This window comes from Canis lupus, chromosome 2, assembly GCF_003254725.2.
Source record: "Canis lupus dingo isolate Sandy chromosome 2, ASM325472v2, whole genome shotgun sequence".
Taxonomy (NCBI): Eukaryota; Metazoa; Chordata; class Mammalia; order Carnivora; family Canidae; genus Canis; species Canis lupus.
Genome location: NC_064244.1, coordinates 1,747,792 through 1,766,309, shown reverse-complemented (window position 1 = coordinate 1,766,309; position 18,518 = coordinate 1,747,792). Strand labels below are relative to the sequence as shown.

General features: G+C 40.1%; 1 protein-coding gene across 7 annotated transcripts in view; it reads left to right on the top strand.

Moving 5' to 3' along the window:
* Positions 1 to 18,518, top strand: part of CCNY (cyclin Y) — a 335,524-nt gene that overhangs the window by 73,452 nt on the left and 243,554 nt on the right. For all 7 annotated transcript variants that reach the window (XM_049099405.1, XM_025478431.3, XM_049099407.1 and 4 more), the window contains one exon: positions 11,255 to 11,375. In XM_049099405.1, coding sequence (XP_048955362.1) covers positions 11,330 to 11,375 — 46 coding nt within the window. In that variant the 5' untranslated portion in view covers positions 11,255 to 11,329. The remainder of the gene's footprint in view (positions 1 to 11,254; positions 11,376 to 18,518) is intronic.

The window sequence follows — 18,518 nt, the reverse complement described above, 5'->3', positions numbered from 1 at the left end:
AATCAATGTATGCATCTGCATTAAGAAGCCAGAAACAGAAGAGCAAATTAAATCAAAGTAAAGAGAACTAAAGAATAAAGAAGTTAAAAGTGATGATATAGGAAACCAAATAATAGTAACATAGAATAGGAAATTATATATTAGAAAATCCATAGAGCCCAATAAAATCTCTTTGGAAAATGACAAAATTGATAAACTTCTAGTGAGACCAGGTATAGGAGACTGGTGGGATTGGTGGGAGATAAGAAAAAATTAACATCAGTAGAGAAAAAAGGACATTATTATGGATCTTGCAACCATTAAAAAAAAATAAAGGAATATTACAACTATGCAAATAAATATAACAACACAGATGGAGAGGACAGATTCTTTGAAAGTCATAGATTAACAACAGTCACTCAAGAAAAAAATAGAAAATCTGAGTAGCCCTATTATGTACTAAAGAGATTTAATTATTAATTAAAAGCTTCTCACAAAGAAAACTCCAGGCCCAGACGGATTCACTGTAAATTCTACCAAACATTTAAGGAAGAAATAATACCAATTGTATATAAACTCATTCCAAAAATAGAACATTTCTCCACTTTTATTTTCTTTGAGGACAGACTATAAAGTACAAGCAAAGAAAAGTAGTAACTGATACACTTCATTGAACATGGATACAAAAATTCATTTTTTTTGTATACAAAAATTCCTAATGAATTTTAGCAAACTGAATCTAGCAATATATATAAAGGATAATGCATTATCACCAACTGAGATTTTTTCCCCCATAATGCAAGGTTTTATATATATATTAAATATATATTAATATATTAATATATAAAATATTTATTTATATATTATTTATAGTATATATATATTAAAGATTTATTTGTTTGAGAGAGAGAGAGAGAGTGAAGGGAGTACATGCATGAGCAGGGTGAGGGGTAGAGGGCTAGAGGGAGAGATCTTTTTTTTAAATTTTTTTTTTATTTTATTTTTTTAATTTATTTATGATAGGCACACAGTGAGAGAGGCAGAGACATAGGCAGAGGGAGAAGCAGGCTCCATGCACTGGGAGCCCGACGTGGGATTCGATCCCAGGTCTCCAGGATCACGCCCTGGGCCAGGCGCTAAACCGCTGCGCCACCCAGGGATCCCTAGAGGGAGAGATCTTAAGCAGGCTCCATGCCAGTGCAGAGTCTGATGCAGGGCTCCATCTCATGACCCAGCAATCATGATTTGAACTGAAATAGGAGTCGACGCTTAACTTACTGAGCCATCCAGGTGCCCCGAGATTGCTTTAATATTTATTTATTTTTTATTTTTTTATTTTTTAAATTTATTTTTTATTGGTGTTCAATTTACTAACATACAGAATAACCCCCAGTGCCCGTCACCCATTCACTCCCACCCCCCGCCCTCCTCCCCTTCTACCACCCCTAGTTCGTTTCCCAGAGTTAGCAGTCTTTACGTTCTGTCTCCCTTTCTGATATTTCCCACACATTTCTTCTCCCTTCCCTTATATTCCCTTTCACTATTATTTATATTCTCCAAATGAATGAGAACATATAATGTTTGTCCTTCTCCGATTGACTTATTTCACTCAGCATAATACCCGCCAGTTCCATCCACGTTGAAGCAAATGGTATTTGTCATTTCTAATAGCTGAGTAATATTCCATTGTATACATAAACCACATCTTCTTTATCCATTCATCTTTCGTTGGACACCGAGGCTCCTTCCACAGTTTGGCTATCGTGGCCATTGCTGCTATAAACATCAGGGTGCAGGTGTCCCGGCGTTTCATTGCATCTGTATCTTTGGGGTAAATCCCCAACAGTGCAATTGCTGGGTCGTAGGGCAGGTCTATTTTTAACTGTTTGAGGAACCTCCACACAGTTTTCCAGAGTGGCTGCACCAGTTCACATTCCCACCAACAGTGTAAGAGGGTTCCCTTTTCTCCGCATCCTCTCCAACATTTGTGGTTTCCTGCCTTGTTAATTTGCCCCATTCTCACTGGTGTGAGGTGGGATCTCCTTGTGGTTTTGATTTGTATTTCCCTGATGGCAAGTGATGCAGAGCATTTTCTCATATGTATGTTGGCCATGTCTATGTCTTCCTCTGTGAGATTTCTCTTCATGTCTTTTGCCCATTTCATGATTGGATTATTTGTTTCTTTGGTGTTGAGTTTAATAAGTTCTTTATAGATCTGGAAACTAGCCTTTATCTGATACGTCATTTGCAAATATCTTCTCCCATTCTGTAGGTTGTCTTTGAGTTTTGTTGACTGTATCCTTTGCTGTGCAAAAGCTTCTTATCTTGATGAAGTCCCAATAGTTCATTTTTGCTTTTGTTTCTTTTGCCTTCGTGGATGTATCTTGCAAGAAGTTACTGTGGCCGAGTTCAAAAAGGGTGTTGCCTGTGTTCTTCTCTAGGATTTTGATGGAATCTTGTCTCACATTTAGATCTTTCATCCATTTTGAGTTTATCTTTGTGTATGGTGAGAGGGAGTGGTCTAGTTTCATTCTTCTGCATGTGGATGTCCAATTTTTCCAGCACCATTTATTGAAGAGACTGTCTTTCTTCCAATGGATAGTCTTTCCTCCTTTGTCGAATATTAGTTGACCATAAAGTTGAGGGTCCACTTCTGGGTTCTCTATTCTGTTCCACTGATCTATGTGTCTGTTTTTGTGCCAGTACCACACTGTCTTGATGACCACAGCTTTGTAGTACAACCTGAAATCTGGCATTGTGATGCCCCCAGATATGGTTTTCTTTTTTAAAATTCCCCTGGCTATTCGGGGTCTTTTCTGATTCCACACAAATCTTAAAATAATTTGTTCTAACTCTCTGAAGAAAGTCCATGGTATTTTGATAGGGATTGCATTAAACGTGTATATTGCCCTGGGTTACATTGACATTTTCACAATATTAATTCTGCCAATCCATGAGCATGGAATATTTTTCCATCTCTTTGTGTCTTCCTCAATTTCTTTCAGAAGTGTTCTATAGTTTTAGGGTATGGATCCTTTACCTCTTTGGTTAGGTTTATTCCTAGGTATTTTATGCTTTTGGGTGCAATTGTAAATGGGATTGACTCCTTAATTTCTCTTTCTTCAGTCTCATTGTTAGTGTATAGAAATGCCACTGATTTCTGGGCATTGATTTTGTATCCTGCCACGCTACCGAATTGCTGTATGAGTTCTAGCAATCTTGGGGTGGAGACTTTTGGGTTTTCTATGTAGAGTATCATGTCATCGGCAAAGAGGGAGAGTTTGACTTCTTCTTTGCCAATTTGAATGCCTTTAATGTCTTTTTGTTGTCTGATTGCTGAGGCTAGGACTTCCAGTACTATGTTGAATAGCAGTGGTGAGAGTGGACATCCCTGTCTTGTTCCTGATCTTAGGGGAAAGGCTCCCAGTGCTTCCCCATTGAGAATGATATTTGCTGTGGGCTTTTCATAGATGGCTTTTAAGATGTTGAGGAATGTTCCCTCTATCCCTACACTCTGAAGAGTTTTGATCAGGAATGGATGCTCTATTTTGTCAAATGCTTTCTCTGCATCTAATGAGAGGATCATATGGTTCTTGGTTTTTCTCTTGCTGATATGATGAATCACATTGATTGTTTTACGGGTGTTGAACCAGCCTTGTGTCCTGGGGATAAATCCTACTTGGTCATGGTGAATAATTTTCTTAATGTACTATTGGATCCTATTGGCCAGTATCTTGTTGAGAATTTTTGCATCCATGTTCATCAGGGATATTGGTCTGTAATTCTCCTTTTTGGTGGGGTCTTTGTCTGGTTTTGGAATTAAGGTGATGCTGGCCTCATAGAATGAATTTGGAAGTACTCCATCTCTTTCTATCTTTCCAAACAGCTTTAGGAGAATAGGTATGGTTTCTTCTTTAAACGTTTGATAAAATTCTCCTGGGAAGCCATCTGGCCCTGGACTCTTGTGTCTTGGGAGGTTTTTGATGACTGCTTCAATTTCCTCCCTGGTTATTGGCCTGTTAATGTTTTCTATTTCTTCCTGTTCCAGTTTTGGTAGTTTGTGGCTTTCCAGGAATGCGTCCATTTCTTTTAGATTGCCTAATTTATTGGCGTATAGCTGTTCATAATATGTTTTTAAAATCGTTTGTATTTCCTTGGTGTTGGTAGTGATCTCTCCTTTCTCATTCATGATTTTATTAATTTGAGTCTTCTCTCTCTTCTTTTTAATAAGGCTGGCTAATGGTTTATCTATCTTAATTCTTTCAAAGAACCAACTCCTGGTTCTGTTGATCTGTTCCACAGTTCTTCTGGTCTCGATTTCGTTGAGTTCTGCTCGAATCTTTATTAACTCCCTTCTTCTCCTGGGTGTAGGATCTATTTGCTGTTTTTTCTCTAGCTCCTTTAGGTGTAAGGTTAGCTTTTGTATTTGAGTTCTTTCCAGTTTTTGAATGGATGCTTGTATGCGATGTATTTCCCCCTTAGGACTGCTTTTGCTGCATCCCAAAGATTTTGAACGGTTGTATCTTCATTCTCATTAGTTTCCATGAATCTTTTTAATTCTTCCTTAATTTCCTGGTTGACCCTTTCATCTTTTAGCAGGATGGTCCTTAACCTCCACGTGTTTGAGGTCCTTCCAAACTTCTTGTTGTGATTCAGTTCTAATTTCAAGGCATTATGGTCTGAGAATATGCAGGGGACAATCCCAATCTTTTGGTATCGGTTCAGACCCGATTTGTGACCCAATATGTGGTCTATTCTGGAGAAAGTTCCATGTGCACTTGAGAAGAATGTGTATTCAGTTGAGTTTGGATGTAAAGTTCTATAGATATCTGTGAAATCCATCTGGTCCAGTGTATCATTTAAAGCTCTCGTTTCTTTGGAGATGTTGTGCTTAGAAGACCTATTGAGTATAGAAAGAGCTAGATTGAATTCACCAAGTATAAGTGTATTATTATCTAAGTATTTCTTCACTTTGGTTAATAATTGATTTATATATTTGGCAGCTCCCACATTCGGGGCATATATAACGAGGATTGTTAAGTCCTCTTGTTGGATAGATCCTTTAAGTATGATATAGTGTCCCTCTTCATCTCTCACTACAGTCTTCGGGGTAAATTTTAGTTTATCTGATATAAGGATGGCTACCCCTGCTTTCTTTTGAGGACCATTCGAATGGTAAATGGTTCTCCAACCTTTTATTTTCAGGCTGTAGGTGTCCTTCTGTCTGAAATGAGTCTCTTGTAGACAGCAAATAGATGGGTCCTGCTTTTTTATCCACTCTGAAACCCTGCGCCTTTTGATGGGGTCATTAAGCCCGTTCACATTCAGAGTTACTATTGAGAGATACGAGTTTAGTGTCATCATGATATCTATTCAGTCCTTGTTTTTGTGGAATGTTCCACTGAACTTCTTCTTAAAGGGGAATTTTAAGAGTCCCCCTTAAAATTTCTTGCAGAGCTGGTTTGGAGGTCACATATTCTTTCAGTTACTGCCTGTCTTGGAAGCTCTTTATCTCTCCTTCCATTTTGAATGAGAGCCTTGCTGGATAAAGTATTCTTGGTTGCATGTTCTTCTCATTTAGGACCCTGAATATATCCTGCCAGCCCTTTCTGGCCTGCCAGGTCTCTGTGGAGAGGTCTGCTGTTACCCTAATACTCCTCCCCATAAAAGTCAGGGATTTCTTGTCTCTTGCTGCTTTAAGGATCTTCTCTTTATCTCTGGAATTTGCAAGCTTCACTATTACATGTCGAGGTGTTGGAACGGTTTTTATTGATTTTAGGGGGGGATCTCTCTATTTCCTGGATCTGAATGCCTGTTTCCCTTCCCAGATTAGGAAAGTTTTCAGCTAGAATTTGTTCAAATACATATTCTGGCCCTCTGTCCCTTTCGGCGCCCTCGGGAACACCAATTAAACGTAACTTTTTCTTCCTCAGGCTGTCGTTTATTTCCCTTAATCTATCTTCATGGTCTTTTAATTGTCTCTTTTTTCCTCAGTTTCCCTCTTTGCCATCAACTTGTCTTCTATGTCACTCACTCGTTCTTCCACCTCGTTAACCCTCGTCGTTAGGACTCTAGTTTGGATTGCATCTCATTCAATTGATTTTTAATTTCTGCCTGATTAGCTCTAAATTCTGCAGTCATGAAGTCTCTTGAGTCCTTTATGCTTTTTTCTAGAGCCACCAGTAGCTGTATAATAGTGCTTCTGAGTTGGCTTTCTGACACTGAATTGTAATCCAGATTTTGTAACTCTGTGGGAGAGAGGACTGTTTCTGATTCTTTGTTTTGAGGTGAGGTTTTCCTTCTAGTCATTTTGCTCAGTGCAGAGTGGCCAGAAGCAAGTTGTATTGGGAAAAGGAGAAAAAGAGAGGAGAGAAAGAAGGAAAGAAAAGAGAAAGAGAAAAAAAAGGAAGAAAAAAACGACAAAAAAGAAGAAAAAGAGAAAGAAAATGAAAGAAAGGAGAAAAAAGGGGGGTGGGGGAAGGAAACAAATCAAAAAGCAAAACAAAACAAAACAAAACAACAACAACAAAAAAAGAACCACGGGGGAATATCCTCTGATTCTGTGTACTTTAAGTCCCTTGACTTCCCCTGGAAGTTGTCCGTCCAGCTGGTCTTCTGGGGGAGGGGCCTGTTGTGCTGATTTTCAGGTGTTAGCACTTGGGGGAGCTGCTCTGCCCCAGCCTGGTGCAGGGCTCAGGGGGGGTTGTTTACCCCGTGAGGCCGCAGGAGGAACAGCCCCAGTGGCGGGGCAGCTCTGGAAACCTGGAGTCAGCCCCCGCAGTATCTCCAGAGCTCTCCGTCTGCAGGGCCTGGAGGCTCCGGGGCGGGGCCGCTGATCTGCTCAGCTGGGGCAGGAGCGTCCTCGCTGTCCTGGGCCCTCCTGGCCTCTGCCTGTCCCGGGGGGAGGCGGGATCCTGGGCTGTGTCCCGGCGCCCTGTGCTCCGGGGCCTGCGCTGGTGGATTCGCGCTCCCGCCCCGCAGCCCCCTCCGCGGAGCCGCCCCCGAGCCCCCCCGAGCTGCTCCCGCCCCGCAGCCCCCTCCGCGGAGCCGCCGCCCGAGCCCCTCCGAGCTGCTCCGGGTCCCGCCCGCGCTGCAGCCCTTAGGGAGCTCGGCGCACTCTCCCGGGGCGCAGGTGTCTGTTACTGTCCCCGGGAGCCCGAGGGCATCCCCGCCCTCCTGGGTCCTGCTCCACCTCCCTGCGAGCCCCTTTCCCCCGGGAAGGTCGGTGCAGCTCCTGCTCCTCCGGGACGGGGCTCTCCTGTCCTGGGGACACTCGCCCCGGCCTCAGCCCGGCTCCTCGCCGGGCCCCTCCCCCTTGGAGGCCTTTGTTTATTTCTTTTTTCCCGTCTTCTTACCTTGATAGAAGCGCAAACTCTTCTCACTGTAGCATTCCAGGTGTACTCTCTTTAATTCTCAGGCCGAATTCCTAGATTTTCAGGATAATATGAAGGTCTTCTAGGTAATTTGGTGGAGACAGGTGATTTGGAGACCCTACTCTTCTGCAATCTTGCCCCTCCTCCCCTGCTTTAATATTTAAAAAAAAACTCAATGTAACCACCACATTTACAGAATAAAGGAGAAAATCATATGATCCCCTTATGAGATACATAAAAATGTTTAATAAAATTCAACATCCATTCATACTACAAAAAAACTCTTAACAAAGCAAACTAGAAATGGAAAGGAACTTCTTCAACCTAATAAAGAGTATCTGAAAAACCTTTAGCTAACATCATCTGCTGGGTGAATGCTTTCTCCAGGATTTAAAATAAAGCTAGGATATTTGCTGTCAAGCTTTTGATTAACATTATCCTGAAGGTCTTAGCCAGTATAATAAATTTAAAAAGATAAAAAGAATACAGGAAAAAAAGTAAAATTTCCTTTTTTGCAGATGACATGATTGTATATGTAGAAAAATTTAATTAATCACAAAGCCAAATAGAATAAGTGAATTTAGCACACGTAAGACTAATATACAGAAATCTAGTCTTTTGACACTAGCAGAGGGTAGTTGGAAGTTGAAATAATATACCATTTACTATCAAAAATATGAACTACCTAAGGATAAATTTAACACAATATGTGCAAGGCCTTTACAACTAAAAAAACAGACTACAAAAATTGCTGAACAAAAGTAAAGAAGATCTAAATAAATGGAGAAATGCAACAGGTTTGTAAACTGAAAACTAAATATTGTGATGTCAATTTTCCCTCAGTTGTACATAGCTCAGTGCAATCCCAATAAAAATCCCAGCAGACAATTTTACAGCTTATTCTAAAATTTTTTATTAAAAACAGAGGATCTAAAATAGCCAATTTTAAAAAGGAATACTTAAACGATCAGATTTCAAGATGGACTACAAAGTTATATTACTATAGGATAGACATATGGATCAATAGAACACAATAGATCCTGGAACAGGATCTATATATGGTTATATAATTTTTGTCACAGGGGCCACAGTAATTCAAAGGGGGAAAAGAGAGCCTTTTCAACAAATGGTGCAGGAACAACTGGATATCCACATGAGAAAAAAATGAACCTTGATCTTTACCAAACTTCATATATAAAATTAACATCCAACTGAAATGGATCATTTACCTAAGCTTAATAAGTGAAATTTAAATTTTCTAGAAGAAAGCATAGAAGAAAATCTATATGAACTGGAGGTAGTAGGAGATTTCTTAGGGCACAAACAACGAGAGCTATAAACTATTGATATTGAGCTATCAATAAATTAGACTTCTACTGAGTTAAAACTTATGCCCTTAAAGGAAAATGCTAAAAAAAAAAGAAAAAAAAAGGAAAACACAAGCCACCCACTGGAAGAAAATATTCACAAAACACGTATCTGATAAAGGAGTTGTATCTAGAATATATAAAGAACTACTACAACTCAGTAAAATAGATAACCCAATTAATTTGGGCAAAAAACTTGAAAAGATATATTAGTAGCCAATATATTAACAGACATACAAAAACATGTCCACATCATAGTCATCAGGGAACTGCAAAGTAAAACCATAGTGAGGGGCACCTAGGTGGCTCAGTCAGTTAAGCGTCCAACTCTAGATCTCAGCTCAGGTCTTGATCTCAGGGTCGTGAGTTCAAGCCCTGTGTTGGGCTCCATGCTTGGCATGGAGCCTATTTATAAAAAAAAAAAAAAAAAAAAAAGAGTAAAACCATAGTGACTTACTGCTACATACTTATTAGAATGGTGACAATTTAAAAGAATGATTACAGTAAATATTTAGAAGTGTGGAGCAATTACAAGTCTCATACATTGTTGGTGGGAATGTAAAATAGTACCAGTACTTTGGAAAAGTCTGGTTATTTCTTATAAAGTTAAACATACACTGGGACACCTGGGTGGTTCAGTGGTTGAGCATCTGACTGCAGCTCAGGGTGTGATCCAGGAGTCCCGGGATCGAGTCCCAAATTGGGCTTCCTGCATGGAGCCTGCTTCTCTCTCTCTGCCTATGTCTCTGCCTCTCTCTCTGTGTCTTTCATGAATGAATAAATTAAAAAAACCAAAAACCAAAAACCAAAAAAAAACCATACACTTACCATACAACCCAGAAGTCTAACTTCTACATTTTTGCCCAAGAGAAAACAAAGTATGTATTCACACAAAGACCTGTATGAGAATGTTCATAATGACTTTATTTGTAATAGACAAAAATGAAAAACAACCTAAATGTCCATCAATATTTGTTGTATATAAACTATGTATGTGGTATATCCATACATAGGAAACTTAGCCATAAACACAACTAGTCATAAATTTGATTAGTCATATATGCAACAACACATTCGAATCTTTTTTTTTTTTTTAATTTTTATTTATTTATGATAGTCACAGAGAGAGAGAGAGAGGCAGAGACACAGGCAGAGGGAGAAGCAGGCTCCATGCACCTGGAGCCCGATGTGGGATTCGATCCCGGGTCTCCAGGATCGCGCCCTGGGCCAAAGGCAGGCGCTAAACTGCTGCGCCACCCAGGGATCCCCTGAATCTTTTTTTTTTAACAACACATTTGAATCTTAAAAGAAGCCTTACACAAGGACATTTTTTTTCTTTTCTTTTTTTTTATTGGTGTTCAATTTACCAACATACAGAATAACCCCCAGTGCCCGTCACCCAATCACTCCCACCCCCCCGCCCTCCTCCCCTTCTACCACCCCTAGTTCGTTTCCCAGAGTTAGCAGTCTTTACGTTCTGTCTCCCTTTCTGATATTTCCCACACATTTCTTCTCCCTTCCCTTATATTCCCTTTCACTATTATTTATATTCCCCACATGAATGAGAACATATAATGTTTGTCCTTCTCCGACTGACTTACTTCACTCAGCACACAAGGACATTATACATACAGTATGATTATGGTTTCATGAAACCTTAGAAAAGACAAATCAATCCATAGTAACAGAGAACAGATGACAGGTTGTGTGGGGGTCTGGAGTACTGACCTAGATTTTGGGAATTTGGTGGGTAATAAAAATGTTCTGTATCTTGTGGTGGTAGTTATGCCTGTATATTAAAATTCTTAAAACTCATTTAGATGTTTTGACAGTTAAAATAGTATTTAGGGATCCCTGGGTGGCTTAGCAGTTTAGTGCCTGCCTTCGGCCCAGGGCCTGATCCTGGAGACCCGGGAGCAAGTCCCTTATCAGGCTCCCTGCATGGAGCCTGCTTCTCCCTCTGCCTGTGTCTCTGACTCTCTCTCTCTCTCTGTGTGTCTCTCATGAATGAATAAATAAAATCCTAAAAAAAAAAATAATGTTGAGTATATACAAGTGAGCACAAGTAACTGTTATTCAGAGAATTATACTTATAATAAGATATTCTGTATAAAGACCATTGTTAAATGTAGCCCAATGTTTCATTTCTAAAAAAATTCCTTACTAGACTTTTGGAGTTTTTTCTGAACAAATATGAGTCTCCCATTTAGCCTCCAAAGGCCACCAAAACCTGAAATGAGGGCTCCCTCTTAGCACTTAGGGCAGTTACTAGGCATATTGCTTATCTGGCAGTTTAAATCTCCCATGTTTGTACTCTCTCCAACTGGTTCCTCAGCTCCCTGAGATCACAGTAGCTAGCCAAGTAGTTGGTGTGATTTTGCTGTATTAATTGAATCAAGGGATTTATTCAACTACTTTGTTGTATAGGGCTTTTGTTACAAATCAAAATAAAAATAAGCTCAATTCTTCATAATTCCGTAGAAATGTTGCAGGTATTCAGATTAGTGTTGATCAATCACGCTGTTTAACTTACAGAGCTCAGCTGCTGGAATTTTCTTGAGAGTGGATGATGTAGAGGAGAAAGAATTCGCAGAGGAGCAGGAGACCTGGATGCCAGAGTGGACAGTCACGAGGCTGGGTCTGGTTTACAAAGCAGGTACTGTGAGCCTCTCATCACCTCATTTAGACATGTGCTAGGGGCCTCTTTCTGAGTGGAGACTTCCTAAAGGGATTGAGCTTCTTTGCTGGGTTTGAAGGTTTTATGTTTTCACTCTTCCTTGGTTTATCAAATATAATTAATATTTGTTATCTTTCTAGTTTAGACATTTGTCAAATACTTTTTTTTTTCTTTTAAAGGCTTTATTTATTCATGAGACAGAGAGAGAGAGAGAGAGAGAGAGAGAGAGACATAGGCAGAGGGAGAAGCGGGCTCCCTCTGGGGAGCCTGATTCGGGACTTGATCCCAGGATCATGCCCTGAGCCAAAGGCAGATGCTCAACCACTGAGCCACCCAGGTGTCCCAGTCAAATATATTCTAATGGTGAAGACAATGGTTGCATTTTGGAGATTTGTCTTTTAAAATGTTTTAATTATTAAATAGTACAGATAGATTCCCTAGTACATACATAGTACACACAGAGTTCCCTCTACTCTGTTAGAGTACAGCCCTGGGGTGAGGGGGTGGGGTGGGGCAGTGAGGGGGCATGACCCTCAAAGACAGAAACTGTGACTGGACAGAAGATAGCTTAGCTTAAGTAGCAGCATAGCTAATATAATTTTAATAAGTAAATAAAATAGTTTCAGTGTCCAAAGGCAAGAAACTGTAACAATTGATGCCTGTTGGTCTAAGAGCTAGAATTCTATACAGAATGCCAGATTTCCAGGTTGCACTTTCCTGCGTGTCTCTTGATCCATTTGTCTCCTGACCTTATGCCATGGATGAGATGTCCTCCAGCTTGGATTCCATTCTATTCATGTGCATGGATTCTACTTTACAATCCTTGCTTGTCTTAGTTGGCAATGGTCTTAGACAAAGACTAGCAAGAGAAGAAAAACATTTAAAGAGAAAGGATTCAGTGAGGAAATGCATTACTGCTTTTGGAAAAGATACAGATTTAAAGTAAAAAAAAAAAAAAACAGAGCAAAATAAAAAGCAACTCAGTTTTGATTTTACTTGTTATCATTGTTCATACATTCTATTTATGAATATCCCTAAACATGCACCTTTACATGTATATTCAGAGAGATATATAATTTTTCATGAATAGGATCAAAGGACACATTCACATATGTAATCTGCTTTTCCTTGACAATATTTCATGGCTTTCTATAATAAGTATAGGTGTATACACCTTTATTTTTATGACTTCATAGATTCTGTTGTCTGTAGCAGAATTTATTTAACTTAGTCATTGCTGGGCAGCCCCATGGCCTGGCGGTTTAGCGTTGCCTTCAGCCTGGGGCGGGGCGTGATCCTGGAGTCCCAAGATCTGGTCCCGCATGGGGCTCCCTGCATGGAGCCTGCTTCTCTCTCTGCCTGTGTCTCTGCCTCTCTCTGTGTCTTTCATGAATAAATAAATAAAATCTTAAAAAAACAAAAAAAAGAAACAATAACTAGTCATTGCTTCAAGGGCATTTAGGTTGCAGTTTTTCAATTCACTATTATAAGTTAAATGGAAATAATTAGCATTTTATCCAAATAACTTAGCATCTACAAATGTTAATATTCCTTTCAAGTATTTTTTAAATTAGTTCTACAGGCTTATGAGTGGAGAAAACAAGAGTGAAAGTGTTTTTTATTTCCTGAGAAGGAAAGCCTTTCTCTATTCCATTCACAATATTACCATGTGTACCATTAGGTTGTGGGAGATGGGGAACCTAAATCTTGTTCCTCTCTTCTGTTTAGCACTTTATATACAGATGTGTTGCAGAGCAAGGTTGTGACCTATACATTCTGGGAGCAGGTTAAGGTAGTGGCAATCTCATGTCCTAGTCTTCTCTGCACAGGTTTTACTGTTTTTCACCTGATCCACTGTAACTTGGTGTGCCCCCCTCCCCATGTTTTCCTCTGAGTACCCCCAGGCCCTCCCCACAGCGGTTCCTGGCTGAGCCCCTCCCAGAATGGGTCTTGTTCTCTCATGGCTTTTTCTCTAGCCCCTCAGAGTTTTATGAATGAAGATACAGCCCTGTGTTGTACCATTCTTTTTGTGTCTTGAGAAGTGATCTTTCTGGCTAATCAGATACACTAACTGGTATTGTGCTATTAGAGAACAGTAACATTGGGACGCCTGGGTAGCTCAGTGGTTAAGCGTCTGCCTTCAACTCAGGGCATGATCCTGGGATCCGGGATTGAGTCCTGCTTTTGGCTCCCTGCGAGGAGCCTGCCTCTCCCTCTGCCTCTCTGTCTCTCATGAATAAATAAATCTTAAAAAAAAAAAAAAAACAGTAACATTCTAATGTGTGAATATTCCAAGGATCACTTATCAAAAAGTAAAATGAGATTTTTAAGGCCTTAGTCCTAAGGGAGGCTAACTGGGAATTTCAAGCATCCTGTTAGGCAGTTGAGGGCATTATCACCAAGCAAAGGGGGACTTTGCATCCTCAGGCCACTACTGAAGGAAGTGCCTGCTTTGAACAGCTTTTCTCAAGCCCAGTATCATAGCAAGAAGTCTTTAGAAGTATGGAACTGATCTCGTTTTCAAATAGAAGACCCCAATCCTTGGGGCTGATGACAAAAAGTATAGATATGGAGCCGGGATAAAGGTACAGATCTTCACTTCTTTGTATCACTCATTTTTTTAAAAAGATTTTATTTATTTATTCATGAGGGGGGTGGGTGGGCAGAGACATAGGCAGACGGAGAAGCAGGCTCCATCTAAGCAGGGAGCCTGAGGTGGGTCTCAATTCAAAGGCGTGCTAAACTGCTGAGCCACCGTGCTGCCCTCACTGTTTTTCTTGGCATTTACCATACAATGACTGTTTGACAGTCATTAAAACTTAGCATCATATACTGTGAAAAGGTAAAGTCCCCAGGAAATGCAGAAGGATAATAACTAAGCAACAGGAAGAAGCTTCTATGAGGTTTTTAACAGTCACGTGGTCATTTTGCAGGCACTTGAAGGTCTGGGGGTAAGGTGATATTACCATGAGGAAGCACTGCAGGTAATAGCAACTGTAAGTTCACCTGCTGGACAGAAAGAAAAATAGAAATAACACGATACACGGAAGCAATTTAGGACTTGGAAAAACAACATGCTGAACAATTGTGAGGGCTGGATTTAGAAAACAGCTAATTGTATTGCAGCTTCCCTTTGTTAGGTATGCAAAACTGTTGTGGTCCATCACAGGAAGCTACAATTGAGACAATCAATTACTGCTTCTGGAGATTTACCTGACAGTACCTTGATGCCTGTCAGGTGTTACTGTTCTCAGAAGTGGAGTGTTTCTTAGGCATTAGTGTTCATAACAGTGGGGCTAGAAAAAATATACAAGTTCTGTTTTCCACTTCAGAGTTTATTTGGAGAAATGTAGGTAAAAGATAACATGTATTAATAAAATAAAACCTGTGATATAGATATGTATAAATCTCAGAGGCAATGGAAACTCATCCAATTACAGATCATAGAATGCTCAGAAGTTCCTTTCTGAGCTTGGAATTTCAGTAAGGAAACAATTATTTGTTAGATGGTTATGAACTCTAAAATACTATATGGCAACACTTAAGAGATTTTAAGCTGTTCCTCTCTGGTCAAAATGACTCAGACTAATTAACTGTTTTTATGTAAATAAGCAGATGTAAAAAAAGATCAGTATATAAAAATGCACACCTCGGAACTATTTTTTATTATACTGAAACAAATGAAATGTCCAATAATTGTGAAGTGTTAAATAAATTATGGCACATCTATATATTTTGCAGTCATGGTATTTTTTTTCAAGGATTTATTTCTTGTAGAGAGAGTGCATGAGTGGGGGGAGGGGCACAGAGAGAGGGAAAGAGAATCTCAAGTAGTATTCATTCACACTGAGCGTGGAGCCCAAAGTGCAGCTCGATCCCAGCATCCTGAAATCATGACCTGAGCTGAAACCAAGAGTAGGACACTTAACTGACTGTGATATCCAGGCGCTCTCAGTCTTGATAATTTTTTAAAAATGTTAACTGGTTTGGGAAAGTACCTTATAGGCACTGTAGAAAAAAATGGAAGCTATCAAATTTTATATATAGTACGATCACATTATTATACAAGAAAAAATATGGGAAATGATCAAATGGTCGAAGGAAATCCTGCCTCCCTTAATAAAGGGAAAAATATTAACAAAATACTGAATGAGGGCTAATACCTCTGACTTTAGAATAAATCCAGTGATATTTTCTGAGCCTTGCACATAAACTCAACAATGTTCTCAAAGGCTCTTTTAGCTTCTAAGCTCTTTTTTTCTTTAGTTTAATTATAATAATAAAAAAAATCTGTTACAGGCCTGCTATCTGCAACTGGGCAGATTTCCAGGCCCACATAAATACATTTCTAGAGTAATGTGGGAAATTCTGGAACCAGAATGACTGTTTGAAAGCCCTCCTGCAGAAACTAATCTTAAGAAGTGTTTTGAAGCTAACAATATATCTTTTTCTTTTGAAAATAAGTGTTACTTTTTCCTTTTAAATAGTTTTTGGTCTGAAGCTAAACTAGATAATGAATTGTTATTTTCTTTCAGATGCTATGAAAAGCATAAGAATGTGTACCTCCTAATGGAAAGAATCAGTAACATTTGTGCAGTGAATAATAACTGGCAAATTTATTTATTTATTTATTTTTTTAATTTTTATTTATTTATGATAGTCACAGAGAGAGAGAGAGAGAGAGAGAGGCAGAGACACAGGCAGAGGGAGAAGCAGGCTCCATGCACCAGGACCCCGACGTGGGATTCGATCCCGGGGCTCCAGGATCGCGCCCTGGGCCAAAGGCAGGCACCAAACCGCTGCGCCACCCAGGGATCCCATAACTGGCAAATTTAGATAGGATTTCTCAACCTTGGCACTACTGCCATTTTGTGTTGTGTATTTCTTGTGGGGGCTATCCTGTGCACTATAGGATATTTAGCAGCATCTCTGGCTCCTAGCCACTAGTAGGAGCATTCCTTCCCCTGTGGTGGCAATAAAACATGTCTCCAGACATGGGCAATCTCCTTCTTCACTGACTCGGACAAATTGGCAAAATTTGTCAACTGAACGAATGTGGCTTTTGAGTATGTATGCACCGCATGCATGCATATACACACACATGAATGCACCCACATACTGCATATTAGCTTTTTTCTTCTGGAATTGGGTGCTTTCAGGCTTAAAAAAACGTGAAGCATGACAATCTAAACTCTGGGATTCTAACTTTTCTTTTTGAAGTAAACAAATTAATGAATGCTTTCTCTCTAACGTTTCTAATACAGTCAGAGCTAGGTTCGGAAAAGCACAACTCTATTTCATAAGGGCTGTATTCCTGGTTAACTAATTCGCAAGAAGGCATAAAAGGTAATAAACACTTCATTGCTTATAGATCTCTATGAACCTCAAAAGCTTCACAATGCAAGATATATTTCCTCAAATATTTCAACATATAATGAAAGACAATTATCAGTGAAGACTTTTCTACTGTTGTCACTAACAGTAGTGTTCCTTCCCCCTTCAGTCTGTCTTCCTGCTGAGAATAAAGAATAGAGAGAAGCATGGGGATTAACAGGGGAGGAAGCATGTTCAGGTACTTGCCTAGCCTCTTACTCAGGTAACAAATAGTCCTTGAGTATGTCCTACATGCCAGGCACTGGGGCAAAATGCTACAAAGAACAATCAGGGAAGCAAACAGGGGTGCCCTTTCAGAGTGTAGTTTAGTAGGCAAGATAAAACAAAATTAATGCATAAAAATAACAAGTAGATAACAAGAGATGAGTGATTTTAGATAAAACCTATATGAATTTATGATCTCCAGCAGAGGGGCTGAGAAAAAACAGTGCTTGTGCCAGGCCTTGAAGGCTGATGATTAAAAACAGGTGGAGCTGGGCATCAGAGGAAGGGTGTTCAGGTGATGGGGTCACACAAAGTGGGACAGGAATGGCAGGCCTGATAGTGAATTGTTAGCAGTTCTAATTGGCTGGAGAAAAGGCAGGGGAGTTGAATGCCAGGCAGAGTGGAGTTTTTATTCTACAGGCTGTGAGAGGCTATTGACAAATCCTTTTTTTTTTTTTTTTTTTAAAGATTTTATTTATTTGAGAAACAGAGAGAGGCAGAGGCATAGGCAGAGGGAGAAGCAGGCTCCATGCAGGGAGCCTGACGCGGGACTCGATCCCTGGTCCCCAGGATCACGCCCTGGGCTGAAGGCGGCGCTAAACCACTGAGCCACCTGGGCTGCCCACTATTGACAAATCTTAAGGAGAAGGACAGGATTGCCCACTTCAGTAGGATCTACCTGGCTGCTCCTGGGGACCCAGGGCTATTTAAAGGTTGAGGTATAGCTGTGGAATATTTGGAGTTCCTAGGAGGTTAAGAATTAAGTAGAGACAATAAGTGAACACAATTCATCGACTATCCTTATTTTACTTTTATTTTATTTTATTTATTTATTTATTTTTTTAATATATATATGATAGTCACAGAGAGAGAGAGAGAGAGGCAGAGACACAGGCAGAGGGAGAAGCAGGCTCCATGCACCGGGAGCCCGACGTGGGATTCGATCCCGGGTCTCCAGGATCGCGCCCTGGGCCAAAGGCAGGCGCCAAACCGCTGTGCCACCCAGGGATCCCTCGTATTTTACTTTTAAAATGCTGCTGGGGAAATGCCTGGGTGGCTCCAGTGGTTGAGCGTCTGCCTTTGGCTCAGGTCGTGATGCCAGGGTCCTGGGATCGAGTCCCACATTGGGCTCCTTGTGGGGAGCCTGTTCTTCCTCTGCCTATGTCTCTGTCTCTCTGTGTCTCTCATGAATAAATAGAAATTAAAAAAAAAATGTTGCTGGGTTTTGTCATGTTGGGAACAGGGTCGGAAATGAGGCCAGTCAATAACATAAAAGTTATTTCAAAGTGCCTGGCTCATGGGAGACATCCAATAAATTCCCCACCAATGCCCCTAATGCCAACCATATTAGACTAGAAAGACTTCTTGTGTGTGTTTGGAAGAATACAAGGTGGCAGAAACCAACTTTTTAACCTTTTTCCAAATAGTCAATGGTAGGAGTCATGAAGAGAGGTCCAGGAAAACAACAACGACAACAAAAAACCTTTTTAGCAGGAAACAATTTCCTGGGTCAGGTGGATATTC